General features: G+C 39.9%; 1 protein-coding gene across 5 annotated transcripts in view; it reads right to left on the reverse strand.

The window, feature by feature from the left end:
* The window catches only part of ELF1 (E74 like ETS transcription factor 1), an 86813-nt gene that overhangs the window by 11463 nt on the left and 50176 nt on the right, over positions 1–25174 (reverse strand). For 3 of the 5 annotated variants that reach the window (XM_058018853.1, XM_058018851.1, XM_058018852.1), the window contains exons 3-7: positions 17761–17935; positions 9462–9569; positions 8725–8889; positions 3826–3909; positions 591–783 (exon numbers count right to left, since the gene is read on the reverse strand). In XM_058018853.1, coding sequence (XP_057874836.1) covers positions 591–783; positions 3826–3909; positions 8725–8889; positions 9462–9569; positions 17761–17935 — 725 coding nt within the window. The remainder of the gene's footprint in view (positions 1–590; positions 784–3825; positions 3910–8724; positions 8890–9461; positions 9570–17760; positions 17936–25174) is intronic. The other 2 variants (XM_058018855.1, XM_058018854.1) reach the window with 1 other exon arrangement.

Consider the following 25174-nt stretch of genomic DNA (forward strand, 5'->3'; position numbering starts at 1 on the left):
ATGCATAAAACTCAGTTGGACAATTATCAATCAGCTGATAAGACTGAAGCTCCATGGTTGTCTGTTTATTTTGCACAGTTTTTTATGTATGAGAAAACTCCCAGCCTGACAGGCAGTGCCACATGATTCTATGTTTTAGAACTGTCTGTACACACAAGTTCAGAGAAGTGAAACCAGAACTGAATTCTAAAACTGTATTTTCCATTGGAGATGGAATCGTGGGCAACAAGTAGAAATAACTTAATGAATACACATGAATGTTGGCAAGTTTTTTGAAAACAGATTGAAATTTTATGTGAAAGGTTTGCCCCACTGGAAATCTTCAGACACAGATAATTAAGAGACTGGCTGTGAAGATGCAGTTTTGCAGCAGTACTGAAAAACATCTATGCTGAAACTGAAGGTGACTGATTTGGAATTGATGTTAGCGAGGGTCAATTTTAGTTAGCTAATTTATTTTGTTGAAATAACATTTTCATTTCCCAAACTAATAGAATACTAGGTTTTCGTGTTATTCAAATTAAATGAGGCATTTAATGCATACAAACATTAAAGCAACAAAAACAATCTATAATTAAAAATGAACATACCTGAGAGCTCTACCCATTGTTTCATAATTCATGTCAGGTTTGTTTTTGTGTTTTCCCCACAACCTGGACACAGCTTTGGAATCCACCAGTTTGAAAATGCCCTTCTCTCTTTGAGTCCATTTGATATATTTAGGACATGTAGCTTTGTCCTGAAGCAGTGCTAGTAAGAACTCCCAGAGATAAATTGTATTTCCTAGAATAAAAGAATTTCAGAAAAAAAAAAAAAAACAAAAAACAAAAAAAACAACAACAACAACAACAAAAAGACCAAACAAAACAAAGAAAAAAAAAAGAAAGAAAAAAGTTATTTGGCCATATTTTATGTTATTAATGATGCAAATAATCTTAAAATTAAGAAGCTGGTATCTTTACAAAACACATTATAATATGTCATCAAGACTAGGAAATAGTGATGGAAGGGCATGGGAAGGGAAGTTATTATAATCTTGTGAGTTATCATAATCTAAGTGTGCAAATACCCCAGCCACTCTGTAACCTACAGCCAATGTGGGACCACCAATATTAGACAGCATTAGCCCATTTCCCATTTCCCTCCTGGCTAATCCAGTTACAGAAGCAGTCACCATTGCTTTACTTTGAAAAGGAACATGTTCAGTTCTACCCCCTAAAAATGATGGAAATTAAGCTGTTGCTTAGATGCTTTGCTGAATCGAGGTGAGAGTTATAATCCTTTAAAAGGCTAAACAAAATCCTTGCCTTTAACAATGAGATTTATGTGGGGCAACCGGTGATATATGCTGAGGCAGGCAAACCTTCAATAACAAAGTACAGAAAAAAGTAATTTTTTTTTTTTCATCCAGTGAGTGCTTGTGCTTGCTGGTAGACAACATTCAAATTCCATTTTACAAACAAGTGGGGACAAAAACTTTTATATGAAAATCTATCACATCTGTTCAGTGTTTGCCACATATAAAGAAAGAGTATTAAAATCACAGATGGTGAATACTTAAAACTAGCACAAAATTTGCATTTTTTTTTTCTGAAACCACATTTAAGGAGTCTAAACTCATGCAACTAATGAGACTTTTTTTTTCCCTTTTTTTTTTTTAAGGCTTTTGGTGTTTGATGTTCTTTTGGGAATCTGAAGCTGCATATAAGCTTCTTAGTTGTTAGTCTGAGAAAGCAAGAAAAAACTTCTTGTATCACCTCCCACAAGTATCTGTGCAAAACCAGCAAGGATAGCATGTGCTGAAGTTTCACAAAAAATGATGCCCAGCAGATCAGAAGGTGACAGGATCTCTTTTCATAGCTTCAATTTAGCCCAGCAGATTTTTTCAACTTTATGACCACCAGTCCGAACCTTCTTCCAATAAGAGCTCTCTTAAAAATTGAAATTCCTATAATACTAAACTATACTTAGCAAATATTCATCAAAGTCATCAGCACTGCCTATAAAAAATGTTAGCAGCTCCTTCAGCTGGTGGAAGCTTGAGAAATGAGCATTCCTAGGGAAAAAACACTGCCTTTGCAACACGTCTCCCAGCTTATATAAACCAGCCTCCCAGCCCTCAGATACCCCAAAGGCAAAACCAGACTGCTTAGGCAAGGCACAGTGTCAGGCAGGAGTGAGAGCATTCCCAGCCATTTACCATCTAATCCAGGCTGTTTTTGTTGTAGTCTAGACTAAAAATGCTCAACTGCATCAGGGCAACCTGAAAATTTGTCACTGCTTAGCCACTAAAAATCACTGTGAAGAAGACTGGCTGCAAAAAACAGGTTTGTTTACTTACAGGCAGAATATTTAAACTCCTCTGAGTCACAGCAGAAAAAGAAATATGTGGAAAATACAGTTTTCTCTATGCATCATATCATGTATTTGTATGGAAAGCTTGTAATTTTAGCATACAAGTTCCCCCTAGGTAACAGACAGGCAGCTCTTGTGATTTCCTAGCTGCTTCCCTGACACGGGTGGTTGTATTACTATGCTTTTTACTTCAATTTTGTGTTCCTAAAAATGCAAAACAAATGGGTTTCATAACAAACAGTGGTTTGAGGCAACATGTTCCATTTTATTCCCTTCAGAATTAGCAACTTTGTAACAATGGACAAATGTGAATTATGGAGTATCCTTGCTATCATCAACAGAACTATTGGACTCTTCCACCTTTACATTTTGTGGCTGGCTGCTTCCATACTTTCTATAATTTCATCTGAGCACCACTTGGATGTTCCTCTGATATTCTGTTCATTTTTACATAAAAATCAGGTTTTAATTAAAAAAAAATACAACAATGTATATTTAAAATTGATGGCATTAACATGTAAAATATTTATTGACTGCCAACAGGTTTTTTTCTTCCTGTTATTGCAGAAAATGCCTCTTCAAAAGAAAAGAAACCCTGACACGCTCGTTTGTCAGAGTAGAGATTTTTCTAACCTCAGGAGTGTGGCATTCTTTTGCCGCCAGTGTCCAGGACTGGCTAGGCTGCTGTCCTGGCAAGTACTGCAGGCATGCAAGCACCTCTGTCCCAGGCAGCAGGCCCTTGAGACACAGGGGAGGCTCCTCTGCAGCTCCCACCAGGGCAGTGCAGCTCGCTGGGGCTGGGATCAGCCTTCCCTTTTAACACCAGCACAGCTGCAGCGTTGGACCCCACAGCAAAGCAACCCTTTTGTCAAAGCTGATGACAAAACTCACAGGCACTACTGAACACTTCGGGCTGAGAAATTATTTATTGTATGTTATGTGGCATTTCTTTTTATTTCTACTTTTTAAACAGAAGGAATGAAAGTATCAAACACCCAAGTTTTCTGCCCAAGTGTTCAAGCTGTGCTATAAATTTTTTTCAAAATTCAGGACTTGGTACTTCCTGCTGCCAACTGGCAGGCTTGGTTAGCCTCATGCAGAATTAGACACATACAGATGGAACACATTTGCAAAGATCATTTGTCAAAATAACCACAGCCTAAGAAGCATTAATATAATGCAAAGCACTCCCCAAGACTTCACTCAAAACACAGCAAACTCTGCAGGGATGTTGAAGAGTTTCCAAGAACCCTTGCAACTAAAGTGACAAATACATTATTCTCCCAAGGAACTGGGTATTTCACCAAGAAAACTCATGTGCTCATCTTTTCCTTGCCTTGAGATGTTAACCACCCCTGAAGTCAAGACCTATGTTTGCATCACAAGTGAATTGGTGATTTTTTTTCTTTTTACAGATCACTCAGAAACTATGTTCTCCTAAACATTTTGGTGACAACCATTTGGACTTACCCTTTCCATCTTTGTTTTTCTTTTTCACAGATATGTTTGGAGTTGTAGTAGGGGACTCAGAACGAGACGGTTTTGGTTTCTTCCCTGAAATAAATCATCAGTAAGTCAACAGCAGCTTAAGAAAAAAAAATATTACCTAAAAAGGGAAGAGATTTGTTTCTCCAATTCAAAAAAGATTAAATTTCTACCAAGTTGGGAACTCAGTTCCATGCTGAACTTTTTTTTTTCCTATGGCAGAATAGACCTCCTATACTCTTACCGTACTTCTAAAAAAAGACTACACTATGCACTTTCCTGAAGTCCATGCACACTGGAAATTTCTGTGGCTATTTAGGTACTCTTAAGAGCACTTGAAACAGACAAGAAGAGAAAAATAAGCTATTAACTACATGTAAGGGCTTAAACAGGAAAAGCTAGATAAAATACAAAGTGCTATTATGTTCACTCATTGCCAGAATGGAAGGTAGGTTCAAAACAAGCTTGTCTCCTTGTTTAATCTATTGCAAATACACTGCCAGCAGCAAACTACACTGTCATCTGAAACAAACATTTTTTCCATCCTCTTGTCTTTTACACCACTTTTACAGTGGCTGCAGGTAAAGGGAAGTCACTTGTTTATGAAAATCAGGAGAAACAGTAACAGGCTCTGAAAAAATACCAGGTTTTAAAGTCATAAGCATGGTGTCTCTCTGGTGAGGAAGACTAAAAGGAAGAAGTTACTTAAAACTGATTACAAAAATGAAGAGCACTCATTTGAAAATGTTGAGAAATCAACTACTGACACAAAAGGGGAAAAAAAAGCTAAGTCATGCTGAAATATTTTTCAATATAAAACCTCGAACCTATTCTTTTATTAGTTCTCATTCCCTGCAATGGCAGCTTTTACAGGTGATGTAATTAATCAGAAACATTCAGAACTTTCTTTTGAAATAAGAATTTATCTTACCAGGTTTTGCAGGGACCCTTTACTACACTGACATTACTTATATTGTTACCTGTAATCTCTTGAGAGGTAGAACAGACTGAGCATACACAAGACTCAGAGAAACATATTTCTAGTTCAGATAGAACACTGCCATAGTTAAAAATCTAAAGAAATTTTTCTTTCCTGTATTTATTGAACTTCAAAAGAGTTAATGTTCTAAAGAGGCAAGACCAAAAGGTCTATGCAATCCCATACACTCTAACTTTCCAGTTTTGGTTTTGTTTTGAGAGGTGGTTTTAGTAAGGAAACAGCTCTGGTGCAGAGTGAGAGAGTATTTTCACTAGCTCTGAAAAAAACCCAACAGCTCAGTGCCAGCCTGCACTCTCCTTCATCTTTAACTGCCAGTATCTACAGAGAAATCATAAGAAACTTCGACTTAAGCACTCACTTTTTGACATAAGAAATCTTGCTAAGTCCATCTTTATACCTCCTTTTTTTTTTTTTTTTCCAGCAGTGCATGGGGGAGGAGAAGCATGGGACAGTTAGTTGAGAGAGCTACAGTGAGTAAACAAAACCTCTAATTTTCTTGCTTTCATCCAGACAGGATTCATGACTGGATGGGACTGAGAATGGGACACAAATGATACCCAGTTTTGGCCTGTAATGTTCTTGATTTGAAAGAAGGTAGGAGGGAGGAAAACCTACAACATTATTTTCTTAATATATCATGACATGAAAGGATAAAGAACTACTGGAGTACATTTTTAGCAGCTTTTCTCCACTCACCACTGAAGGTTGTAGAAATGTCTGTTTCACCTAAAATGTCCTACATGAAGTCACAGGCAAGGATGAGCTTCTAATGCACAAGAAGCCCCTGAGGGTAACTTAGGCTAAGTGCTTTCCCTGTTAGAGCTGTGGGAAGACTCTGTCGTCTCATTTCTTTTCTCAAACAGGTGCAAATGCAGCCACCAAGAGTAGGGAGTGTTATTTTGATATCACTAATTTAGACATTATGTCTAAATGAGTTCAGTTCTTAAAAGGAAATGAAGTGGATGAGAGCTCAATTAGGTCAGGACTGAACTACACCTAGTCAGCTTCAGGAAACTTAAGTACTGATCCCATATAATTTATGCACTTCTGATTAGAGATAGCCAAGGCTACTACATATGAATACGACTGCAAGAGAAATTCTAGGCTCTCTTTCTTCAGCCTAGACTGCTTCAGGACTCTGTAGAAGTCATCCAAAATTAGAAACCAGTGAAGGACGTGAAACTTGTTTACAGAAATGTATTGCTGTTACTGCTGTATATCTGGGCTAGAGATACTTTATTTGGATAGTTTCAGACTACACTGTGAGCTATAATCTCCAGGCACTGACTGATACCATCAAAAAACAGTTAACAGAGACACATCAGATATGTTTCCTTTGTTTAAAAGAAGATATTTTTTTAAAGTCCATTAAGCATGCTTCCTCCTTTGCTTCAATAGAGCACAAATCTGTTGTTTTTCAGAGTACAACACTACATTCCTTTTTAGGAGAGAATTTTATAAAGAAAGGATAATAAGTGTGCAAGACCTAAGCCTTATGTGGGCCTACCATAATTTTGGACAGCTAATTGGATTTACAATTGGCGTTTTCACTTTCCTATTTCCACAGCTAAAAAACACTGCATGTTAGAAATTCATGCTACAAATTAAGGTGACATTAGGCAGTGAAATGTTCATCCTGATTAAATATCTTATACTGCACCAGAAAATGTAAAATCCATTTTCTTGCACTATTTTCAATGAGTTGTGTTTAAAAAAATGCATGTACAAACAAAATAAATTATATATCTCTAAAATATGATGTATATAACTTATGTGACCACCTGCTGCCAGATATCCTCCACAGCAAAAACAGAACTGAAGGTACTAATATAGCAAATTTCCAAGCTTCTTTGCCTGACATTCCTTTGTTTTCCTGTCTTTCTGATCCATAGCTGAGCAGCTCAGTGCTCAGACATTCACAAGTACAAACATCATCTGCTCAACTCCAAACCCATGCTGGACATGGGTTTGGAGTTGAGCAGATGGGTGGATACAGCTCTCCTGCTGCAGCAATAAGGCCAAAAGGAAAGGAAGTGAAACCACCACATTGTCTGATGAACATTCTCTTGGAGGAGCTCTTCTTGGCAGTGCCATTCTGGCCCAGTTAGCTGGCAATGCTCTGCACTGTGAATCCCTCTAATTGTAGCTAAAGGCTGATATATATATGCTAGAAGTCTATAAAAGAATCTATAGAATCTATAATAACCCTATAAAATCATGAGTGATATGGACAGGGCAAAACATTCACCATCCTTTGTCATGCCTCAGAACTGGCTAAAAGAAGGGAAACAGACTGTACTTTAAAAAAAAAAAACTTACAAACAAAACCCCAAAAGAATCCCACCCACGCACTGCACATTATCCTAAAGTGCACTACAAACTTGATAACACTTTGCAGCAATTTTTGTACAACAAATCCCCAGACATTTTGAAGTAACACTTTTCCATCACTCAGACCATACCGTCTACTTTACAAAGCCTTGAGTTCACTGAAAACTAGTACTTAATGAAACACTAAGCTGATGCCTCTTTTCCAGCTTTTTTTTTTCCTAAAACAAATACACATTTTCTGTGAAGAAACTGGTTTTCTAACCTACAGCTAGGGAGGAGGAAGGAGTGGGAGTAAGCAGAAGCACAACACGAAGGAGTATGAAAGCATCAAACCAAAGAGGTTAAATATCTGGCAGACAGCAGCTCCTTGTTTTGACCCACACAGCAGTCAACATTAAAAAAGAAGAAGGGAAGAGAAGAACAAACAAAACTCCCCAGTTTAAAATCCTCTTGCAGTTGGTTATCTCACAGTAGTGTGCACAGCCACAGCAGCTTCCCCAGAAGCGCTTTCGGGCAGCTGCTGGCAAAGCTCTCCTCCACAGCAGTTTCAGTTCAGCTTTCTCAGGGGAATCAGAGACTTCCTGAACCACACCCATCCCTGTGAGACCTTGTGACACACACGAGGCTCAGGAGGCTTCCCCGAGATATTCACAGGCCAATATGGTCTCTCTCACACATAACAATTCCCAACATTTGGAATTAGCAGCAAAAGTAGCAGCAAAAATGCTCCTATTCCACAGGAGTATGGCTGGGTAGTAGAAGCCTTATTCTGGAAGGCTATTACACAGGGGAACCTGTTAAAGTCCTCATGCTCTAAGGTGAGCCCTAGGATTAGTTCCAGAAACATAACCTCCTTTGTTTATTTTTCCTTTTATATTAATTTGTGGCAAGAGCTTTCACCATCTCTATGTACAGCATGACTCTCTTCCCACAGACACCAGCTGCAGAGCCTCTAACGGGGTCCATGCTGAAGCAGCGTGGGAAAACAGGAGCAGAATGTCTGGCTAACACCACTTCATGACTCTTTGGCACAGCACTGACTGCAGTGGAACATCACTATGTAAATGTAATCTACTACAAATGGGACTAACACTTACTCGAGCATGCAGCTATTTTATTAATAAGAAAAAAAAATCAGTAATATTTAAGAAAAGCTAAAAATCCATCCCCATTCTCATCCCATACTCTCAACTGATCAAGTATCTTCAGCTGAAGCTAAATAAGAGCTAATGAAAGTACTTCTGGATTCTCAGCAGCAAAATCTCTGTGGCTTGTACGGCAATTCTGCTCTGAAGAAGAAACTATAAATTGGAACAAGCAGAGATTCCTGTAGGATAAGGAATCTTGTTGCTACTTCTACAACATCATTAATCTAAGCACCTGTACATGTGCTCATACTGTGCAGGAAGAAAATGCTTTCCCCTGCATTTCTGGCTGAGCTCACTCAGTTATTTTGACCTGACACCCCAAATGGTTCCAGACACCCACAAGGAAGAGGCCATGCCACCCCCTACTCTCCTGCTCCACACTGCTGTTCTCAGGTAGACCCTTACCTTTTTTCTTCTTTGGTTGTTCAAATTCTGGAGTCTCTGGTGACTCAGCATAAGGGTCTGGGGCTTGGTGAACTTCCACCACCTCAGGGATCCCATCGAGCGTGACTGACACGTGTGTGATAGGAGGCACCATTTCTTCCTCTTCAGTTGCACCAAACATAGCTGCTTAAGGGAAAGGGACAAAAGGAGTTTTTCACACAGCCATGAGGACTTTAAAAAGCTGGCTTTAGAGCAAAAACTCAAAAATAGAATGAAATCAAACTATGACACTTGAGTCTTTCAAGTGTATAATTCAATATATGTGCTGACATTTTACACAGAAGCACTACTAAAATAGAACAAGTTGATGACAGAACAGACCCCCCAAAAAGCATATTTATCTGCTAATCACACATTCATATTTAAGGCAATCTCTAACTCTAAGTGTATATTCTTTTATCCTGACAACATAAACATCAACCAAACAAAACATTGCAATCTAAACCATCCAACTTCATTCTCACCTTCCCTCTGTAATTTTTGACTCTCTCCTTTCCTGTTCAACATTGGTAGGACAATGAAATCCTTCATTGCCTACAATACTGGACTTCTGATACCTAAACTATGTACATACAGGCTCTCTAGAAATCACAAAAAAAAAATCTTACCAATTCCATGCAACCATGCTGCAGTGAATCCCCCCTTCCTTTAATAAATAAACCTGGCAAATAAAGATTGGATTTTCATAAAAAACTTACCCATTCTTTTTTCATCCAACATAGGATCAGGGGAGTCCATATTAAGAAGTGCTTCAGCAGCCTCAATTGTTTCCATTGTTTCATCTCCATCATGACAAGATGCTTCAACTAAAAGCAAGGGAGAAAAAAAATTAAGAAGCTACAAACTAGATTTAAAGCTTAACATTATATTTATTAGTATTTAATTCTCAAAAAAAAAAAAAAGAAGAAAAAGAGATAGAGATGGTCTTCTACTAGGTGTGTAGCAACAGATTAGCTGGGGAGAAAATGCACACTGCAATAATTTAATTTATTTAGTACAGTACATTTTTCAGATTGCATGTATAAAAAACCTCAAACAAACCCTTTGTTTCCGCCTCATCTTTCTAACCTTTGTTTCTGCCTCATCTTTCTAACCCCTCTCTTTGCTGATCAAGCACATGCAGTAAAACACAACACCCATGAAACTAAGAAATATCACTACCACAAGCAATATTCCAGAGATAATTCTTTAAAAATACAATATTGCTAACTTCTTATGGTGCTCCAATGTCTCATCCACAAAAAAACATGTGGATATGACATTTGAAGACATGATTTAATGGTGAACATGAGGGTGGTTCTGGGTTGATAGTAGGACTTGATCTGAGAGGTCTTTTCCAACCCTAACAATTCTGTGGTTCTATGAACAAAAGTGAATTCCATAAATAATAGATGCCCATCAAAACTCTCCAGACATTTAGCCTGGAGGAGAGAAAAAAATATTCCACAACTTCTATTAGAGACCATGTGATGTAAAGGTGTAGCTGAATCCTAAACCATTCAAATTCATGGGAATTACATGTGCAGGCTCCAAGAACACACTGGAAACCAAACATGAAACATGAAGGGCAATATAAAAGGTTGGCAAGCTTTTCAAAATGGTTGACTTCTAGACAATTCCTCATCAATCTCATGAGGACAGCCATTAGCCAAACCCAAATGTCCTGAGCATTAATCATAATGCTTAAGGTACATGTTAAGGTCATCTGGGGGTACACAGCAAAAAAAATCCAATAAAATGTCATTTTGCAAAAAAAACCAGCTGGTTTAACTGGAAGAGTACTTTACCAGATGATTTTTTTAAAAATAACTGTAGCATGAAAAATAACATAGATGGCAGTTCCTGGTACCATAGACATTTAAAGCTGTTTAACACATCCTTTTAGAAATTACTGTTTGTCAAATGGAAATTGTTGGGCCAGGGTTCCTTATCCTTTGACGTGAATTTGATGCAACTTTGGGGAATTTACTTGCATCTGACAGATGACAGAAAGGGCTGCATTAGTATTCCCCTCTCTAGGACACCAAGAAACCTCAGTTACTTTCACAGGCTTTACACCCCTCTCCCTGTTAAGCTTTGAGGAATTTTGGGTGGGGCAGTCACATTATAAAACAAAACAAAACCAAAAGAACACACTGACTGACAAAGCAAGCAAATATACATGTTAAAACACAATGTAATGACCTTGGAATATTTTTGCACACAAAAGCAAGAAGTTTATGCCAGAATTTCTATATTTTAACCTTAAAAATATCACAGTAACAACAAGCAACCAGTTCAATTAGCACTAAGCAATCGCACAATTTAAAAAAAAACAACCAGCCAAAATCCCCTGGTTTCATCACAAATGTTTACAGCTTCAGCAATTGTATCAGCAAAGATGAATGCTGGCATCCACACGTCAGCCCTACCTTTTCCACCAACTGTGACTTACAGAAGCCTCTTTCCTTTCTGCCTTTTCCCTTGAGGCCCTAGTATAAGAGGCTGAGACTAATGCAGAATAAAATAGACAGGTGTTGGGAACCCCTGATCCACACAGCAACTCACCCTGTTTTCTACAGGACCACCTCCACCCTATATCTGACAAAGACATTCAGACAGTCAGGGATCTGCACCTTCTGGCTGACACCTCCAAATAGTCTTAAGAAACGAGAAACACAGAGCTGGTGAGGACAGCATGAAGAGAAAGTGAGTATGGACTATGGTCCTGACCTTGGAAGCAAGAGAGGGCAGCAATTCCCTGACAACTTTGTCAGGCAGCTGACAGGCTCAGGAGCTCAGACCCAAGGCATCTGAGCCCCAAGAGCCATACAGCATCTCTAGGGAATGCCTGTCATCAGGAGGAGACAGAACATGCACATCCCATTCAGGCTGTGGCCATGTACACTCTTGGACTGGTGTCGGTGACTTGATGCTTCTGGTTCTGTTTTATCTGGATGAGAACTTCCCATATCATCTACCAGCATTACCAAGGCCTCAAGAAGATGTCACATCATACAAAGATAAATAAATGCACACAGCACTGCCAAAGCAGGTCTTTGAGTTCTGACACTGTCTGAAGGGACAGGAAGGTTTGGCTGAGCTGGAGCATGGCAGGCTAAGTCATGGAGCATGGATGGCTTACCACATACAGTTTTAAAGCCAGCAGTGGCACCCCCAGGTTCTCAGTTCTGCAGGCAGGGAGGAGAGAGCTGCTGCTGTCTGCTCCCTCCCCAGAGAGAGCTGCAGGAGGACCAAACCCACCTGCTGGCTTTCAGGGACTAAGGTGATGGAGCAGAGCCAATTCTTCACTCCGAATAATAGCAGGTGAGGAAAAGTCTAACAGCTTTACATCACTGTTACACCATGTGGCCACAAGTTTACCATCCCTATCCAAGACTAATGAAAGGAATTTATAATAGCCATATAAATAATGTAAACATAGAAATTGATATAATTTGTTGCTCACAAAAAATTTAAGCATGTTAAGGAAACTTCTCAGTCTGACCATCCACGAGACTCCCTGGCAGCCACATCCCCAGGCCAGAGGCTGTCACTGCTGGGTCAAAGCCCCTTCACAGCAGGTGGCTCCCGTGACCGACGTGTCCCCTGGCTCCCCACACACCCACCCACAGTCAGACCAGCTTTCCTTGCCCGTTCAGCCCCGGGTTGCCCACAGCAGAGTCCCAGATGTCTCATTCCATAAAGCCATTTATTCACAGCACAGTAACACAGGAACAGCCCGAGCTGGTGCCCCAAGGAGGACCCCAACCAAGGAACCCCTGAGATTTTACAGCCTCACGTCCATCTCTGGGCAAGTCTCCTCTTCCCCTCTGTGTCCACCCACCCCACTGCTGCTGCTGTCACCTTCTTCTCCAGCAATTCCCAGCTTCTACAGTCTCTCTCACTGTTCACTGCCTGCCTGGCCCTGGTGCCTTTTGTTAGTTATCCCAAAGGTTGGCAGCCCACAGCCTCTTGTGTCTGGCTCCCACCCAGAGCTCAATCTGCATCCCACTCTGCAGCTTGCCAGCAGAGCTACCTGGACCAGACGTATTCCTCTGCAAGCAGCAGCTCTATCTTTCCATCCACAAACACAGGATGGCAATATTAAGTTTCTTAACCATTCCACTGCTCTTGCCAACACCCTTCAAGCCTCTTCCGAGAAGATGACTTCACAAAGTGGTTTAAGACCAGTTAATACTTCCCTGTTGTTGAAAGAACCAAGGGTTGTGGTTTTTCCTCCCATCTCTGCCCCTGGTCCATGATCCAAACTTCTGTCACTTGACACATGCCAGGCTTCACACTTTTTTGATCACATAGTGAGACAACTGAGATTTATAAAGTGTCTGAAAAGGTTTTGGGGGTATTGCTGGGTTTGCAAGTTGAATTACAAGAACTCAAGAGCTAATACAAACAAGGTGTGGGGCACCTCACAGAAAAAGTGGAGCACCACCTCTTTGTCCTTTTAACAGCAAAGTGCTCATTTGCATCTTATAATGTGACACAGTGCTCAGAGATAACCAGCTCAGCTACCAAAGGCAAACTGGTGTCTCTTATTTTAGCTTTTCCATAATGCTGCAGAATGGTATTCCAATCACTGGCAGTTACGATACAGGGCCAGTTTTAAGAAGACCTGGAATAAAATGGCTTATTTGTTCCTCTTTGCCAAAGTCAGAGCTGAAAAAATGGGGCAGCGGGGAGGGTAATTGCTGCAAAGTATCAGGTTTCAAAGGTTATCTGAAATAGGCAGAAGCTTTTTAAAAAAAAAAAAAAGAAAAAAGGGGGAGGGAGAATAAAACATTGGAAGACAAAAATGAAAAGGGGGAAAAGAGGCATGGAAGAAAACATAGGTAAGAAAATAAGGAAAAGGGGAGAGGAAAAAGGGAGAAAAAGAGAAGGGAGGGGGAAAACCACACCTAAAAATATCTTCCGTTTTTTCCCAGGGTACCCTACAAGTTTTTGTTTATCTGAGCAAGCCACAAACTTAAGCCTTTGTATCTGCATGCCAATTTCTGCCCAGTTACTGTGAATCCAGGCTCCCTATGAATCAGCGTTAGCACAGGGCTTGCCCAAACAGTGTTCTGCTCTGAAATGATGCCTCATGTTGGAAGTTCCCCACCTCGGTTCAAAGTCCTGCTTTCCCTACTCCTGTCTAGTGTCTTTTTTGAAATTTTTACACCACTTTGGGCAATTCTATCCCACTCCCTTTGCTTCTCTGGTGACTGGGAGCTCTGGAGAGGGGGCAACACAAGTCCTTGCCCAGGCTGAGATAAAGGCTGTGCTAGTCACAGCTGTCTTTAAATTCACTGCTGGTTTTACTAGAGACGAAAACGGGGGCTGTAGAACCTCAAAATAATGTCAGAAGAAACCGAAAGTTGTTTAAAGAAGAAAGAGAGCCATTAGACATGGACAGACTCCCCTTTTGCAGAATAGCTGGCTGTTAAATTTAAGCACTTACTTTTTAGTATCCACTCTTAGCTGATTGTTATCTGGCACTGGAAAACTGAGTTTAAAAACACAGGTATTTCAGGAGACCTGCAAATCACCATTTTCTTTTTTAAATAAGGCCTTACAATTTGTAAAGAAAATTATCTCTTTGAGGAGGTATATAAAAAACCCTCTAGTTTTACTAGAGCTACAGGCAGCTGTGAATAGTTTCTTTACAAAGTAACTGAAACCAAAACCTGTTTTGTTGCAACTGGCATCTCATCAACTCACAATCCTCACAGATTAACACTATGAAGTTCAGTTTCCAGCTAACTACTCCTGTGTATTTCTTTGTAACAGCAGAAATGACCACCAAAGAAGCTGCGTTTGTGCAGGACTGCTAGAGCTTCACAAAATGTACTAGGCCAATGGTACCAGACTTCAAAATGAACTGGTTATTAAGTACCATTATTGATCTATGAAAATGCACACTTCCATGCTCCCTATTCAGACCATGGCACATCTAAATGCAAATTTTCTGTCCCTGCTCTCTCATCCCCTCCCCTCAAAACTGTCCCAGTTCAGCCACTTCCCTGATCCCATGAAGACAATGCCAGAACAGGTGAACCATAAAATGGCAGACTTTGATTAACTGTGGTTTTCAATAAAAAAACTCACCAAACATGACAAAGTTTAAAAAAATTATAACAAGAATTTTAAAAGAATGTTTTCAGGAACTACATAATCCGATTAGTTCCTCCTTCCTGTGCACCTTATATCCATAACTAGCCACATTAATAAGATACAAAGTATAGCAATTGTACATTCTGACAAGTTGGCCTAGAGTTCTTCTGCACAAAAATATTATCCCCTGTATTTTTCAGAGAAAAAATATTTCAATATTCCCTTTAGAGATAAAACTTCATTCAAAGCCAAATGTTCCAATTAATTTTGTTAATTACTCTTTACTACACGACAGTTAATCATTTAAAAACCCATAAGACTGGCAACAAACTGGCCATAAAATTACCATTGCAGTTCTTTCAGGGAAAAGTGCTTTTAAAGATGAGAGTGATAAGGCACACCTGCCTATTCATTAAAAAAAATTACAGCATGAACATTAATATAGCTAAAAAACTGACTGCTGTCCATGTCTCAGTAGGGTTTCATGTGCAACAGATGCTGTTCTTAAGTTTTTTCCAGGTTATAATTTATATGACACGTCAATTACCAACAGGTGATAGCTGTGCTATTGAAGGGCTGAAACTACACCCTATAGATGAAAAAAACCTATCAGCGCCCACTACTCTGCAGATAGATCCCTAAAAACTGATTGCTACAGTTTCATGAGGCCTACTGCTAATTTCTGTTAATCCAGGAGAAAAGAGAAGCACAGTGGATGGCAGTCACAAAATAGTACTGAAAAAGAGTAACTTTAAAAAACCTAAATCCTTCATATTAAGCAGTCATCGCTCAGTAATGTTTAGTCATAAATTATGGTGGCTTCAGTTTTGTTTTGCTGTGAACTTCAGTCATAAATATTTTAATGTGGAATTAGCACAGTCTTTATGATGTCTGATCCTCTCTCAAAGGCATAACGTGGAAGCAACTGAAAAGACTGGTACTGACTTCAAAGAGCAAAACAACACATTTCACTGTTGAGAGCAAACAAAATCAAGAAGGAAACTTCAAAGAAGGGAGAAAAGAAAAAAAGCAGCTGAAAAACAGAGTAGGTGGGAAAATTGAGCTATGATTAGCCCCATTTCAGAAGCGGCCTAAAGCAAGCTATACTTGAACTAGGGTCTCCCACACTGCAGTCTCGCAGTTCAACTGGGCAGCTGTGGCTACAGTCAATGCTTGTCCACAGTGGGCAGGGAGGTAACAGGGGCCTCCCTCCCCAGTGTCCTCTCCTCTCCTGTGGGGTGCCTTCACACCCCTGGGCCCCAAATTCTGCCCCACTGCAGTCAGGCTGGATAGCTTCCTGCCAGAGACTGGGGGCTGAGCTACCAGCGTTGACGACCTTGTCCTGAGCAGGAGCTTTCCAGCCACAGTGCTGGTCCTGGCCCATCCTGCATTGATCCCCTTTCCCTTCTAAGGAAATCCACAGCATGCACAAGATGGAGACTGTGAAACTCATAATTAGTTATCATCTCCTTCACAGCAATCATCTCTGCAAAGTGGCAGCTCTCAATTTCTAAGGACTTTGCCTTTAAAGAAAACCAGATTTCTTGAACTATAATGTATGATGGGAACAATACTGTACTTGTCTGACTCCAAAGTATCCCAGAAACCCTTGGACACCATCAGTTACAAGGATTAAATATTTTCAGTTTCTGGCAGCAATTTGAAAACCCTTCTCAAGTGACCAGCAACAACAACCAAAAAAAAAAAAAAAAAGAAAAAGAAAAAGAAGGTTAACAAGGGCATTCACAAAAGTGGAGTTTCACAATTACTCATGCATGTAAAAATTCACACACGATATATTACAGTGAATATGGATTCACAAAAATGACTCTATGAAATGCACACAGATGCATTAAGTGGTGCTTAAGTAACACACTGGGGAAATGCCAGTTGTAGTGTGAATAATTAATATGAACAGCAAGTTGGCAAGAAGTCTCAACATAAAATACTGTTTGAGTATCAAAAACCTTCTTGAATAATAACCTAATTTATTTGTATGGTCACAGTCTGTTCACAGATAATTCACTGCTATGAAAAAAATACTGAGAACAGCTCATGTCAATTTACTCTGTGAACTGTTCCTCATGTCAAGTTAATGTTGAGTTCTTGTTTTGCTTTTGGTAGTAAAAGATTGTATCAGAGCATGTCTTTGGAAATAATGTCAAAAGTATGAGTGAAACCAGCAAGCTGTCTTCATCCCTGGAGACAGTCCAGGTGTGGTGCTAGTGGCTGAAAGAAAACTTCTCTCTGTAAAGCATCTACTCCACCTTTGAGATTTTTTACATACATTCAGTGAGGGGTTGTTTTTAAAAAATGTGACAGATTTTTGAGCTTTCTTCTTGAGAATTGGTTGTTCTTTAGGGCTACCTTTTCTAATAGAATTTACAAAAAAAACCCCTGTATTTCAGGTGTGAAACATTACTAGAGTTACTCAGAGTATGCTGAGTATACTTACAGCAGTAAGCCATGCTAGCATGCACATCTTAATTTATAACTGTATACCCTCAGAAAGTTAAAAGCAGCATCTACTCAAGCTGCATATTCCTACTTTTGCTATATGTGTTTACTTAGGAATGTATCACATGTTAATTAAAAGCAAACAAAACCTACAGAGAACAAAGAAAAACCTTCTTGGTTCTCTAAGCATCCACTGTTGATGGATGAAACTCTTTACCATTGGGAAGAGTGCACCTGGGATTGCAAGCCACCAGCCAACAATATTAATGCCATTTTCTCTGTCTTGTATAGAATTAACAGCATTCAATACCACTATTCATTTTGCTCCCTGCTGCTTTTTGTCCTTTAACTTTCTTCTTGCATTAGTCACAGCCATCTTGATACAAAGACACAGAGAAGTCTTTGCACCAAGAGAGTGCAGAGTAGCAGAGAGGTGGTTTTATTGCCAACCTGTGAGGGTGATATCATCATCTTCTATGATTTGCTCTTCTGCAACATCCAGAGAGTTCTCAGTGATCATGTCACTAGGTTCATCCACGCAGGTTAAGCCAGAGTAGTTATGTAGGAGTTCTGCACTAGGAACATGCTCCACGATGACAGCAGGGAAAATAGATGGATCACCAAGCTAGAGGGTGGAGAAAAAAAACCCCAAAATATTAGTTAGACTGCCTCCAATCTAGCCACTTAATGACTAATATTTCAACAGATCTGTTCTAAACCACCTGGATATCAAACTGTCAGGAAGGAATACTAAAGATGGTTTTTAGCACCTGAAAGCAAATAGCAGCAGTCCCACCAGGAGCCAGAGGCTGAATATTGCTGTAGTATCTACTGTACAGACTGTACTGACTGTACTTCAGTACATAACACCAGACTTGCATGGCAGAGTTTTGCAGCATTAAAGCTGACAATACAGAGGAGTGGCACAGCACAGTAAGTGCTAAACTTTGCTGGCAATAATACCGGGGGAGCAACTTGCTGCAAACACCTTCACCTTTTGCTGAGAGTGAAGGAGTCCTGTGGCTGTGAGGACTGGACAAAGCACTCACAGGCAACAAATTCCCTATGAGACATTATTTGAAAATCACCATTTTAGGGGACACTTGTTACAGAAGGAAGGGGTGTAACATGTTGATGAAAGTGCTGTAATACATTCCCTCTCTAATTCTTATGGCTTTAGTCATTTGATCTTGCTCACACCACACGCCCTCGCCATTCTCCTTCCAAAGTTGGCATTTAGACATCATCCTTTGGTCTTGATAGTCATTTTACATCAGATACAGAGGAAAAGATGCAGCTGGGAAACAGAAATCAAACTGACTAGCAATAATAACAAGTAACACACTTTCTGAAAAGGCAACCGCTCAACAGGAAGAGGTTTTCAGCAAATAACATCTACCACAGACACTGTATTTTTCAAAGTGAGTATTTTAAAATGTGCTTTGCAGGAAGAAAGTTATAGCAGATTGATAGCAGAACAGGTTCAAAGAAAGTCTAGTGTAACTCTAAGGTTCCCTGACTACAAAAATAAAACACATTATGAATGTGTCAAGCTTAAAAACAAGAAAAAAACCTAAAAACTGGCTAAAACATATTTCTGAGAAAACCAATATATGTAGTTTTGGTCTCACCCTCCAAAGAAGAGCACAGATATGTATTTATCATGGAATCATAGAATGGCCTGGGTTGGAAGAAACTTCAAAATCATCTAGTTCCAATCCCCCTGCCATGGACAGGGACACCTTCCACTACACCAGATTGCTCAAAGTTCCATGAGCCTAGCCTTAAACACTTCCAGGGATGGGAATCCACAACTTTTCTGGGCAACCTGTTCCAGTACCCTTCCATCCTCACAGTAAAGAACTTTTTCTCAATATCTAATCTAAACCTACCATCTTGTAAGTTTGAAGTCATTCCCACCTGTACTGTCACCATATGTGCTTGCAAATAGTCTCAATCTTCCCTGTAGGTTCCCTTCAGGTATTGGAAGGAAGATCAAGTAGTTTTTTTAACCACAGAAGTTAAAAACCCAAGGGAAAAAATCAAGTGTATGATTACGTCCTTGTTTAATTCTTGTTTAAGAATTACTCATCTCTCCTGCCACTGCACACACCGTCACAGACAGAAAATGGTATCAGAGCTATCTGCTCAACCCAGACAGTAGCTAGCCTCCCCTAGGGAAGAGTCTGGAACATAAGTACTGAACGTAGAAAGTGCAATTACAAGTTTTAAAAGGCAGTAATTACCACTTTAAATTGCTCTGTGTTTTGTAAACCATGTTTCAGCAGAAACTGTGGTAGAGGGCAATCAGCAAAAAAAGAACTAAAAACAAAAAATAGTGTTTTAATGGTTTAATGGACTTCTACCATGAACAGTCTCCTAAAAAAAAAGTCAACAAAACCAAAATTTTAAAAAAAGATCCACCAAATAATGACCTATTCTATGAAACATGTTTCAAAAGAGAGCAATATGGTAGAAGATCAATAAAAATGAACAAAGTGCAGACCAGTTAAAGCCGTCTTGTGCAATCTTATCACCAGATGACAGGTGTATATCAAGTCATGCAACAGGACAGCTGTTACCCCACACCTTTGTGGGCACCTCTAACCAATGCTGCATCGTACTGGAGCTGAGAAATCAGAAATCATTGATAGTCAAGAGGTCCCTACTGTTCTTCAGAAAAAATCATGTTCACATTTTGCATCCTATTTGTTTACTGACCCTAACATCCTATTTGCTTCCAGGCAAGAATAAACAAATAGATTTGATTAAGTAAAAGCCACATCAACAAAAAAGTATAAAGCACTGTTAAGAGAGAAGAAAAATAAAAAACTGCATGCATTAAAGAAAAGTTTTATTTTCAACAATACATTCCATAAGCTACAAGATAGATGGTCCATTACGGCCTCATTCCTGAGATACAATTATGCTCTGCAAATAGTTTAAATACCTCAGTTTCAGTAATATGCCATGATACATAATTTTTGGGATTTAAGTTACAGACAGCTGTGGTGCAGGCACTTGGACATGAGCTAAGAACTCCAAGTTTCCTTCCTAGCCAATAGACAGGAATGGCATTTCTAGGGCACAATTTCCCTGCCCAGCTTTAGGCTCCTGTGCTATGATAGGATGCCATGCCTTAAAAACACCTGCATTGACTACGAAATGGTGGAGGCATTGAGGTGCTTGTTTCTGGTGCAGGCAGCTGTGTCCCACACTCTCCTCAGCAAGTGGCCAGCTTCCTCCTGCCCACCACGTCTGCGCAGCGAGGCGCGCTCCTCGCCCCTTCCGCCCCGCACCGCCTCAAGAGCTGCAGTGTCTGCAGCCACACGTCGAGCTGCCTGTGCTCCAGATAAGCCTTACATTAGCTTCTGCTGGAGAAGAAAATCACTTTGGCTCAGCTCTGTCCTTCTCTAATGACTGATGCTCACACCACTGGCCTGGCCTCTGAGAAGATGAGTTGTAGGAAAATGTTTCAGAATAATAAACAAAACAGATAAAATCAACTGATTGTCACATGTTTTCAGATCAGTTTTTCAAAGCCCTGTTTATATTACACCCTCTTCACTTGCTATGAAACCTAGTTACAAAAGCACAAACATCCACATGTTTCTAAAATATGCTTCTCTACTGACCAGAATGTTTCCTGTGGTACTGTACTGTGCTGCTTCACGCAGTTCTGAAGTACTTGGTTTGATCCTATGATCAGATCTGAACTGCTCTGCCAGATTAAACTGGTTTTGGCCATATCTAGAAACAATCATCATACACACAACACTCTGATATGGTTGCTATGTCTGTCTGCAGGCAGAGAAACCCCCAGGGCAATACCTCTTCACCTGAACTTGGTGCCAGACTACCAAGGAAGCTGCTGACACACTATACTTCCAAAAGGCTGGAGATGAACAGAAAAGCATTCACTCGTGGTAAGACACTTTAAATGTGCTTTTCTTTAACTTGATCACAGTTTTGAACTGGAAGAATCAGAGTAAATGTCACTTCTTGTACTGTATTATTTTAAAACTGTTGTTATAACTGCTTCCAACTCAGTCCCTACAGTGATACGATGTATGGACTTTCCTTCCTGCAATGGTTGTGAAAAAGAAAGGAAAGAACAACTTTTAATATGCTCCTACTGAGAAAAGCATTCACACAACTGCAAGTCAATTTAATTTGAAATGCATTTTTGTGGAAGTGGCCATTGTGTTTTTATACAGTATTTGCAACTGGTTATGATTTCATTCACAAGCCTTTCATTCAGTTTTAAAAGCTAATACTAATGTACACAGATGTACACATGACTATAGTGAGGTAATGCTCTTGATTTCACTGAACGCATCTGAATCCCAGTTGAGAGCCAATCTAAACCTTCCTCTAGCTCTGTTTTTCTGTAAGACACAAAAATAACTGTACACATTTGGAACTACAAAAGAGCCCTTTTTTACTATGCCTCCCTTTGAATCTAGTGTGCAATGAGAACTACACACAGAAAAAACATTAAATTAAGAACTACAAGGTAGTGATTCAATTAACACAAATTAAATTACGTCTCTAATAGCAAGGTTGCAAAAGAATTTATTTCTAATACAAACATGCTTCTATATGCCCTAGCAAAAAGGGAGAGTGCAAACTATCCCAAAGTTTTTTTTAAAGTCCCAAATTAAAGTGTCAGCAATGATTTTCAAGAAATCAATACAGAGATCCATAGAAGAACAATTTGTGTATTTTAAAATTTTTCCTACTTCTGCTGCTTCATATTTCTCATACAAAATTTGGATAAAATATGACACCCTAGCTCCAGCAAAGCTTTGACTTGGCTTCAACCCATTTCCCATGTCTGCTGGACACATAAAGCAATTGAGCTACTGCTAAAATCTTCCCAAATCTTAGCCACCAAATCCCCATAGATGGACCTTTACCAATTCAGAGGAGTGCAAACTTCATACAGATGAAATTCACAGAAAGTCCCATAAGCGGGTCCCTGAAAGCACTGGTTATATCCCACAATCCCCTGAAAAATGAACCCCGTCCTCCTCCGAGGGCTAAAGGCAGCAATCTTCCTTTCTGCTCTCTAATTCTTTTAGTGTGTTTGACATGCTGACAAGGTGTTTCTCTTTTTCTCTGAAAATTGTCTCATCAACTGTCACCAACTGACAGAAGATCAAAACACCATCCGGGCCACGGAAATGGAAAAAATGGAAGGGGATTTCTTCTGCTTTGGAGGTACTGTCTTCTCATACTGCAAGTCTTTAAGGATGACAACTTGTCCCAGGAATAAGGTGACTAGCTTTTAACTGGTGTGGAATAAATTCTGTGTGAGTGAGTGATAGGTGAGAAGAAATACATGCAATAGATAGTAGAAGGGAAAAGCTACGTGGGAAAAAAAAAAGGTGAAAGCAACCTCAGGGAAAAAACAACTGTCTTTTTAACCAAATAACAACATTCAGACTGGCAATGCAGATGACCATTTACATTAAAAAACAAATAATCCTCCCCCTCAAGAACAAATAAAGCACCCCAAAACCCTAAACAGAACTAGGGGAAGTGACCTTAGTGACTAGAAAACAGCTTTTGAACTTTTCCTTTGCTGACAGTCCCTGTGCAGAGGCAGAGGTAGCTTCTCAGCTTTAAAGGGGTTCCCACTGCCAGCATCTGAGAAGGGACCAAATTGCACAGAGGATGCTGCAGGCAGACACACAATGCTCACTTTTCTGGGAAGACAACCTCATTACAGATTTCATATTTTCCTTAAAGTCTTCATAAAACTGTAAATGGGTAAAGGAAAGGAACCTTCTGCTGGAGCTAAAAACAGCTAAAAAAATGTAGACTTTCCCCTTCACCAGGTGGCTTAATCTTTCTGAAAGCCCATGGAGATAACAGGGAACATGGGAGAGCAAAGGTAGGCATGAGATGATGGTGCAGAAGTCATGGCTCAACCTAAGGTCTCAGACCCCTCTTTATCAGAAGAAAGCAGGAGAGAAACAAATGCCAGAAGTACAGAAGGGGCCTTCAGGCACAGGTTACTACAAGCATCAGAGCCACCTGAGAGAGCCCAGCCCAACATAGAGCAGTCATGCTGGGAACCATGTTAGCAAATTAATGGCCATAATGATTCAACTTCTCCCTGATACCATTTAAAGCTTCCTACTATGGATCTAGCCACTATGCCTGCTTTTATTCAGCTTTTTAAATTAAGTTCACAAAGGACTAAATAAAAAGGCATTGAGAGAAGAAGCTACAGATAGAAAAAGAAGCAGGTTTAGGCAGTGGCATTGACTCAGCCAAAGCCTGCAGGAACTCCTACCCAGTTTTGTTTGTGCCGTCTCCCTCTGCCTCACAACAACAACAAAAGAACCCAAACAAACAAAACAAAAGCACAGAAAAAAGCGGGGGAAAAAAGGGCAAACTCTCTATTTTGACCAGATTTCTGACATGTAGCAGAAGCCAGACAGGTTATCAGTAGCCTTAACCCAAGCCACTTGTTCCCTTCTGAAAATTATAAGGATATTTTCACTTCATTTCTTCCTCACCACAGAGCTACTATGTGATAAATGAAACCTCCAAGTATAATGAAAAATTTAAAAACCATTCTTTTTAAACTACAAAAAATAAAGCTGATAAGAGCAAGTCCTTCCCGTTCACACGGGTCCATGTGACTGAGCCCCTCCCACTGGCATCTGCCACTGAATGCTTACATTTGCAAACTGTTCATAATTTATGGTTGTTTAACCAAGACTCAAAAAAAAAAAAAAAAAAAAAGGCAAAATAGCTATGAATTATGACTTCCCTAAAATACTGAGCATAGCTGCCACTTAGACCCTGAACCTCTCCCCACAGCTGTCCCATGTCCCAAGAGCTCTTGGCACAAGAGAGCTCCAGGCAAAGCTTTGACAAGAAGAAAAGTACCAAAGTTGTTAAAACTCCAGCTTGTGAGGGCATTGCAAAAATAACTATCAAAAGATAAGTTAAATAACATCATTTGTATACAATGAAGATCCAAAAAACTGCTTTTGCTCAACACAGAGCACTTACAGAGCTAACACTTTTGCAAAGTACAAAATTCTGTTGTCCGTCCCTAAATACAACTAATCTAAGAACTTAGAAACTTTAGGAGTAGCAATAGCTCCTGTGTAGTAAGAAGCAGATCAACCAAGTATAAGCAAGAAGCAGTCTTTTAGGGCTAAGGTACTACAAGCTCTCAGCCAAAGGAAAATTTGTTTCAGCTTCCCAGGCCTTCACCTGTGCAGGAGTTCTTTTCTACAACTGGGCATTTAAAATTTATCTTCAGGCAGCCAGCTAGCATCTTTGATATCTGAACTCAGTGAACCCAGTGATTTAAAGGGAGCTTGCATCTGACTGGAGCAATGGACTTCCTGCTATGCACCCTCTATCTCCAGCCTTTCACATCTTTGATTTCACCACCTTTAAGGTATGCTACAGAACATCTTTGCTTAGACTTCATCCAGAGCAGAATTTAGTGGGGTTATGAGATAAACATCAAGGTTGAGTTGTTCTGAAGCTGGAGAAAGCTCTGTTTAGAGAGGTTTTACTGTCCTGTTGAGCACTCCTTAGTATTTTTAAAGTTTCTCAGGTGAGCATCTGAAGAAATTGCAAGAAGCAGAATGCGTGGCTAAACAAAACAAAGCCCTATCTGCTCACACTACCCCTCCCAGGAACCACACTGAAGTAGCCCTCCCTACCTCAATTCTCCCATTTCCTATTGGCTTGTAAAGTAAAGCCAGCAATGAACAACGAGCAGAGGTAATAAGTAAGGCTCATTTTTGACTACGCTTGTGCAATTCCCATATCTAAATCCCCAGGCTACCACAAGCTCTGGAAAAATACAGGGAAGGAAGTTACATTA

This window comes from Melospiza georgiana, chromosome 2, assembly GCF_028018845.1.
Source record: "Melospiza georgiana isolate bMelGeo1 chromosome 2, bMelGeo1.pri, whole genome shotgun sequence".
NCBI classification, from domain to species: Eukaryota; Metazoa; Chordata; class Aves; order Passeriformes; family Passerellidae; genus Melospiza; species Melospiza georgiana.